Source organism: Orycteropus afer, unplaced genomic scaffold (genome assembly GCF_000298275.1).
Source record: "Orycteropus afer afer isolate SDZICR_OR568_19922 unplaced genomic scaffold, OryAfe1.0 scaffold00307, whole genome shotgun sequence".
NCBI lineage: Eukaryota > Metazoa > Chordata > Mammalia > Tubulidentata > Orycteropodidae > Orycteropus > Orycteropus afer.
The window spans coordinates 1,985,237-1,993,309 of NW_006921894.1; the positions used below are offsets into that span (position 1 = coordinate 1,985,237).

The following is an 8,073-nucleotide window of genomic DNA, read 5'->3' on the forward strand; positions in this document are numbered from 1 at the left end:
AATGGTATTGATTTCCTTATTTTCTTTTCAGCAATCTCTTGGCAGTTGTAGAGGAATGCCACTGATTTTGCATGTTACTCTTGTATCCCACCACTATGCACAATCTCTCAGTTCCAGTAGTTCTTTTGGTGAGTCCTTGGGTTTTATATGTATTGGATCATATCATCTGCAAATAGAGATAGGTTTACTTCTTTCTTACCAATTCAGATGCCTTTGATCTCCCTTTCTTGCCTTATTGCCCTAGCTAAGATATCCAATACAATGCTGAATAGAAGTGCTTATAAAGGGCATCCTTGTCTGGTTCCTGTTCACAAAGGAAATGGTTTCAGTCTCTCTCCATTGAGAATAATGTTGGCTATTGGTTTTGCATACATGGCCTTTATTATGTTGAGAAATTTCCCTTCTATTCCTATTTTTCCTCAGAGATTTTATCAGGAATTGGTGTTTGATTTTATCAATTGTCTTTTCTGCATTTGTGTGTGTGTGTGTGTAATAGATGATGCTGACTGTTTTTCTAATGTTGAACCATCCTTACATACCTGGTATGAACCCCACTTGGTCAAAATGTATTATTTTTTGCATATGTTGTTGGAGTCTACTGGCTAGGATTTTGTTGAAGATTTTTGCATCTATATTCATGAGGGATATTGGTCTGTAGTTTTCTTTCTTAGTTATGTCTTTGTCTAGTTTTATGCTTGCTTCATAAAATGAATTTGGAGGATTCCACCCTTTTCTATGCTCTGGAATAGTCAGAGTAGCATTGGTGTCAGTCCATCTCTGAACATTTGGTAGAATTCTTCAGTGAAACCATCTGGGCCAGGGCTTTTTTATGTGGGTAACTTTTTAATTAATCTTCTGGATTTCTACCTGTAGATTTTGTATCATTTCTAGTTTTTCATTTATTTTGTCATTTTGTTCTTGTATTGTCTTCCAAAATTGTTCTAGGATTTTGTCAGTGTTCTCCTTGATCTGTCTTCTCAATCCACTGAAGGTACCTAAATATAATTCTTTTGAATTCCTTATCAGGAAGTTCCAGTGCTACTTCTTCCTCAGGGATGTGTTCCAGGTCTGTATCCCAGTCCCTTGTTTCCATTGCTTTATGTTGCTTCTTTGCATGGACTGTGATGGTCTATTATCTCCAAGACATTGTGACATTTTTGTGTTTATATTTGATCGGTGATTGTATATGTTGGAGTGATTCACCCAAGATTTTCATTTTCTTTGTCTGGATGTGATCTGAGTAAGTAGGAAACTGTGTTCCTCTATTCACTAGTTGGCAGCACTTATGCACTCACGACCTGTCTCCTTTGCAATCATCAGTGTCCTGTATGTCCGTTCTCTCTTTGGCAAGCAAAACCTAGTCTTAGGCCCCTAGAATCCAAATCAGGATGTTTAATATCCAAATATCCAAAATGGCTGCTGCTTGTACATATTCAAAATGGCTGCACACTCTAAACAGCCAAAGTCCATAGCTCAGTTGGTCTCCTTTGCTGTTTCCTTTTTAGTCACCAGCCACCAGCACAATCATCCATGTAGCCTTTGGTGAGCAGGACCAATTTTCAGGTTAATTCTCAAGTCCTAACTCCATTTGGAAATATTCAGGCCATCTGTACCATTATACTATGTGACAGTCCACAGCTCTATTTCTCCTTACTCACTGTTTTCATTCAGGTTCTTCTACTAGTTGGTGTTTAATCAACTTCTGTATCCTTTCTTTCAAAACTCAGGGCTCCAGGATTATCTTCTGTATCTGTGTCAACTGGTTTCTCTTTTCTTTGTTGAAGAGGATCTGTGTAGCATGTCTGCCTATTCCACCATCTTACTGGAAGTCAGAGCAAATTTTCCAGTCAACAGTTCATACACATTGTTTCATGACACTGACTCCAATCCCCATAATGTACCATCTCTCTTCCCACTTACTCCCTATGGGAGAATATAGTTTTTAATAATAGATTATCAGATATAACAACAAAAGCACAAGCAATAAAGAGAAAATCTATCACTGGGACCTCATAAAAATTAACTACTTTTAGTATTTAATCAAAAGACTTTAACAACAAACTGAAGAGACAACCTATAGATTAGGAGAAAATATTTGAGAACTTTTTTTTTGAGGGGTGGAGATATATCTAATAAGGTAGAATATCCAAAATATGTATGTTTATAAAAGCTTCTACAATTCAATAACAAGACGACATACAACAAAATCAAAAAAAGGGCAAAGGACTTGAACAGACATTTCACCAAGGAAGGTATCCAAATAACCAACAAGCATATGGAAAGATGTCCAATGTCATTAGCCATTAAACCTGTTGCCATTGGGTCAATTTTAACCCATAGTGACTCTATAGGACAGGGCAGAAGTTCCCCATAGGGATTCCAACACTGTAATCTTTATGGAAACATGCTTCCACACCTTTCTCCCACGCAGTGACTGGTGGGTTCAAACTGCCGACCCTTCAGTTAACAACCAAGCAGTATAACCACTTCACTACCTGCGTTCCTTGTCTATTAGCCACTAAAAAAAAAAAAAAGACTCACTGCCAATCCTCACAACTGGATCAATGAGCAGCATCACAATAAATGGAGAGAAGACTGAGGTTGTCAAAGAATTCATGTTGCTTTGTTCTACAATCGATGCCAACGGAAGCAGCAGTCAGGACGTTAGACAACATGCAGCATTGGGAAAGTCAACCACGAAGGAACTGTATTAAGTGCTGAGGAGCAAGGATATCTCCTTGAGGACTAAGGTGCGCCTGACACAAGCCATGATATTTCTAATCCCCTTGTATGCATGTCAGAGCTGGACAATGAATAAGGAAGACCAAAGAAGAGTTGATGCTTTTGAGTTGTGGTGCTGGCGGAGAATGCTGAAAGTACCATGGACTGCTAAAAGAACTAACAGATCTGTCCTGGAGGAAGTGCAGCCAGAATGCTCCTTGGAAGCAAGAATGGCCAGACTTCGTCTCACCTATTTTGGTCATGTTGTAAGAAGGCACCATTCCCTGGAGAAGGATGTCATGCTTGGTAGGGTGGAGGGTCGACGAAAGAGGGGGAGGCCTTCAACGAGATGGATTGACACGGTGGCTGCGATGATGGGCTCAAGTATAGCAGGGATTGTGGAGCTGGCGCGGGATCGGGCACTGTTTTGTTCTGCTGTGCATGCGGTCGCTATGAGTCGGAAACGACTCAATGGCACTTAACAACAACAGCCATGGAGTGGACCCAATTCATAGTGACCTTTCCTTGGGTTTCCAAGGCAGTATTACTACAGAAGTAGATTGCCCAACTTTCCTTCTGAGGAGTGGCTGGTGGGTTTGAACTGCCAGCCTTTTGGTTAGCAGTCAAATGCCTTAGGCACTATGCCATCAGAGCTCCCATCAAAACCACGATAAGATATCACATGGTACATAGTGAACTATGTCCCCTAAAAATATGTACAAGAATCTTAACCCTGTGGATATAATCTAATTTAGGAACAGGGTTTTCTTTGTTATATTCATTAGGCCTTATCAGTGTAGGGTACATAGTGAATCTAATTAATGACTTTGAGGCTATAAAAAGAACAGATCAGACAGAGACAAATAAGCACTAAAAGAGAACAAATGTCATGTGCAAATCACAAAGGAATCCAGGAATGCCAAGAATAACTCTAGAGATGTTGAGACAAGGATTTTCCCCCATAGCAGATAGAGAAAGAATCTCTCCCTAGAATGAGTGCCCTGAATTCAGACTTCTAGCCACCTAAATTGTGAGGCTAATGAGGTTGCTCTGGGTCAGAATGTACTTAAAAGCAACTAACAACAGCAACAACAAGAAACTGTGAGAAAATAAACTGCTATTCATAAAAGCCACCCACTTGTGGTATTTCTGTCACAGTATCACTAAGAAACCAAGAACCAATTTCACCATCATGATTTTAAAAGAAAAGGAAAACAAAAGGTGAGGAGAGGATATGCAGAAAGTAAAACGCTTATCCATTGCTAGTGGGAATGCAAGATGACACAATAACTGTGGAAAACAGTTTGGCAATGCCTCAGAACGTTGAATATGGAACTACTGCATGACCCAGCCATCCCAAACCTGAGTAGAAAGCTAAAAGAAGTGAAAATGGGAACACAAACAGGTAACTGTACACCAATGCTCACTGAAGCACTTTTACCATAAATTCAAATGGTGGAAACAACTGAAATGTCCATCAATAGATGAATGGACAACAAAATGTGCAATAAGTATACAATGGAATATTAAAACTAAAAAAACAAACCCACTGCCATCAAGTTGATTCCAACTCACAGAGACCCTTTAGGACAGACAGAGTAGAACTGCCCATAAAATTTCCAAGGCTGTAAATCTTTTCAGCAGCAGACTGCCTCATCTTTCTCCCACAGAGCAGCTGGTGGTTTGAACTGCCTACCTTTTGGTTAACAGCCATAAAGGTTTAAACATTGTGCTACCACAGCCCCTTATTATACAGCTATAAAAAGAAATGAAGCCCTGATACATACCACAACATGGATAAACCGTGAAAACATGCTGAGTGAAAGAACTGAGTACAATCCTACTATATGACCTTATTTATATGAAAGTTTATTAGTGGTTTCCAAGGGTAGAAGAGAGAGAAAAAGGGGAAATTTTTGCTTGAGGACAATGAATTTATGTTAAAGGTGATAGAATAACTAGAAAAAAGATAAGGATAGAAAAAAAGTAACATTTTAAAAAGAAAGAACAAACGAACATGTAGTAGTTCAATACCTTGCACTTGTTGGAGGAGTGAAATCCCATCATAAATATCTCGGCCCTGGAAGGATTTTGCTATTTGAATTTGCTCTTCTTCTGTTCCTGCTATCTCACCTTGCAAAGATGACTCTCTGATAAGATCATCTGACAAATGTTGAGTTTCCATTTGGTTCTTTTTCCTAGAGAGAGAAATTTTTATTATTCAATTAATTAATTGCTGTTGTTGTTTGGTGCTGCTGAATTGACTGTTGACTCACTGTGACCCAAAGTTACAGATAAGAACTGCCCCATAGGGTTTTCTAGGCTAATCTTTAAAAATCAAATTGTCAGATATTTCTCTTGGCGAGCTTCTGTGTTGGCTCAAACTGTCAACCTTTATGATAAAATATCATTTATGTTGGATAAATCTATAAAGTATCCAATAAGCATCTATGTATTTTAGCTCTCAAATAAGGAAAAATAAAACAGACAGTGGAAAGAAATGTTTCCAGGTCCAGACAAAAGGCACAACTCTAACACTACTGAGTGTCCTGGGTGTCTAATTAGAGCCTACAAAAATGAAAACTAAAACCATATTGCTATTCTGCCCTACAAGTAATAAAATGAGGTTTTCTCATTTCCTAAGTAAGTATCTCTAAAAACTATCGTATCTAGAGAAAAACTCGGCTTTCCAAACATAAGATAGAATGAAAGGAAACGTATATATTTACCCAACAGCAAATTCTCTAAATTACTAAAGGTGTTAGAAGTTTTACTTTTACCCACCTCTGTTCTCGTCCCTACCACTATCCTATCTACTTCTGTTGACTTACATGTAGATAAAAATGTTTTTCCTTATAGGCAATTTTCTACCCTCACTACTACAAATGCTCTAAATACATAGCCAATTCACCAGCAAGAGCCAGACTGGGTACAGAACTTCAGCAAAAAGGCTCTAAAAGCCACATATTCATCATTTGGCAAACCAATACCTAGAGTCATTTTTTAAATCAGGTGAAAGTAGATGAACAGAAAATGATGCTTACATGTTTTCAAAATCCAAACACTCAGCCTGAGGCAACTTTCCAACAATTATAATCTACTTTCTAGCTTCTCCATCTCTTTTCTGAGACTGTACTACAAGGAATACCATTATCTTAAGCCAACAGTACACTCATGGAATGTTGTTGTATGCTGTCAAGTGAATTCTAACTCACAGTGACCCTACAGGACAGAGAAGAACTGCCCCATAGCATTTCCTAGGCTGTAATCTTCATGAACGCAGATTACCAGATCTCTTCTCCCATGAAGGGGCTGCTGGATTCAAACCACTGACCTTTTAGTTAGCAGCCAAAGGCTTAACCATTGAACCAACAGGATACCCTTCACTCACGAGTAAGTATAGGAAAATCTTACCCGAAGATGAAAGAGAGGACAAGTAGAAGTGAAAAGGCTATAAATGCATACAAAGCCAGCAGTAGAGAGGATAGAAATAAAAAGGCATTGCGGGTGGGGGAGGCAAGACAATAAAGGGAAGTAAGAAAGAAACTAATAAGGACTTTTAGATTAATTTTCGTATTTTAAAGCTCTCCCTCCAAAAAAGGAAGATACCATGACCAACAGAACTTTGCAACAGAGAGCCAGATAAAGGTACTCTAAATTAATCACCTTCCTCTCGCTTTAAAAAAAAAAAAAAAAAACCTACTCCCTTGAAACCATAGCTATCCCTTGTTGTTATGAATCTATGAAAATTCTTCAAACTAAGTCATAAGCTTCATGTTAAGAGCCACTCCAAAAAGCCCTTAAAAGAAGAGTAAGGCACTCTATAAAAGTGAAGCAACTTGCATGAGAATCACCAGTGTTAACCTGGCCTTACCCCAGATTCTGAAGTCTGACAGGTAGGTGGAGTATGTAGGAAAATACAAAGCTATGATCCAGAATGGGAACCAAGGCAGAGGAAGAAACAAATTGGTGTACAACTAAAGTCAGAAGGAGAGCAGGAAGGAGGAAGGAAAGACCAAAAAGAAAAGTAAACTGAATCTATCACAAAATATCCTAGTCAATACTCCATACCTCCTCCTCACACCAAATAAACCAGAACACAATATGAATGTGGTACTGAGCATCTAGCAGGGGAGAGGAAGACTCTTCTTTGGACAAGGTACATGAAATGTCTATGGACAATGAAGCTATGGTGGTGATAACAGCCAAAAATAAAGCATTAATCTAGCATAAATTTAAGAATACAAACCTGCTCACATTTCAGTATCTATCCTGAAATACAATGCTGGCAGTGAAGGGTTAATATTCATAAGCCTACAAGAAAGAATCCACCACTAGTCTGTCAGTTTGTTCTAATGTGGTGGCTTGCATGTTGCTGTATGGGGAAGCTATACCAGTATTTCCAGTGGCGGTGCACAAGATTCAGAACAGTATACAGGCTAAAACAGACTAGAAATGAGAACCTGGTGATCTACTTCTGAAAAAAATCAGCTGAGACTAGACTCGAAGATGGCGGACTAGGCAGAAGGACTGCACAGACGCTCTTCAACAAAGAAAAGGGAAACCAATTAACACAGACACAGAAGATAATCTTGGACCCTGAGCCTTGAAGAGAAGGATACAGAAGTGGACTAAACCCCAACTAGCAGAAGAATTTGCGTGAAAATACCAAAAAAGGAGACACATGGAGCTGCAGTCTGGCAGTGGCCTAAGCGACCCTGACGGTACAGACAACAGGGCTTGGAGATTCCCGAGTGGTGGCAGGACCTAAAAATTAACCCAAAAATCACCCTGCTAGCCACGGACCGCACGGAGGACTGTGCATGGTGGCTGGGGAACAAAGGGAGAAGGTGAAGAGAAAGGTGGGCTGAGCTGTGGACTTTTGCCGATCCGGAGAGCGCCACCATTTTGTAGGTTTAAAAAGCAGCTTGACTATTTTGGATATTTAAAGAGACAGTGCTCTCGCAGATATCTGGGGCTTAAGAACACGTTCTGCTTTCCAGCAATCCCAAGGACACTCGGGGCCTGCAAGACTGAAAAGGTACGACATTCTTCTTGTTACTACACCCTACACCCGCTTGGTGAACGGAGGTTTGACCATCCCCACTCTCACCTACCTTCTGGGCCCACAGGAACTCCATCATAGTCTGTGTGCTCAGACAGAGCCTGGGTGCCCTACCCAGTCCTCCACCGATTTTTTCTTTTGCTTTCTTTTTCCAGGTGATTAGTTTGCTTGTATTTGTCTGCTTCAAACCAACTAATATTATTAATACTTTTGTCCTTTTTATTATTATTCTTACTCTTCCCCTACCAGGTCCTAGTTTTCAGCATTTTTTTTCTTTTCCCTGTGCC

General features: G+C 39.6%; 1 protein-coding gene across 1 annotated transcript in view; it reads right to left on the bottom strand.

Moving 5' to 3' along the window:
- The window catches only part of CEP192 (centrosomal protein 192), a 308,440-nt gene that overhangs the window by 197,177 nt on the left and 103,190 nt on the right, over positions 1 to 8,073 (bottom strand). Inside the window, exon 13 of the mRNA XM_007951683.2 lies at positions 4,756 to 4,931. Within this exon, the coding sequence (XP_007949874.2) occupies positions 4,756 to 4,931 (176 nt within the window). The remainder of the gene's footprint in view (positions 1 to 4,755; positions 4,932 to 8,073) is intronic.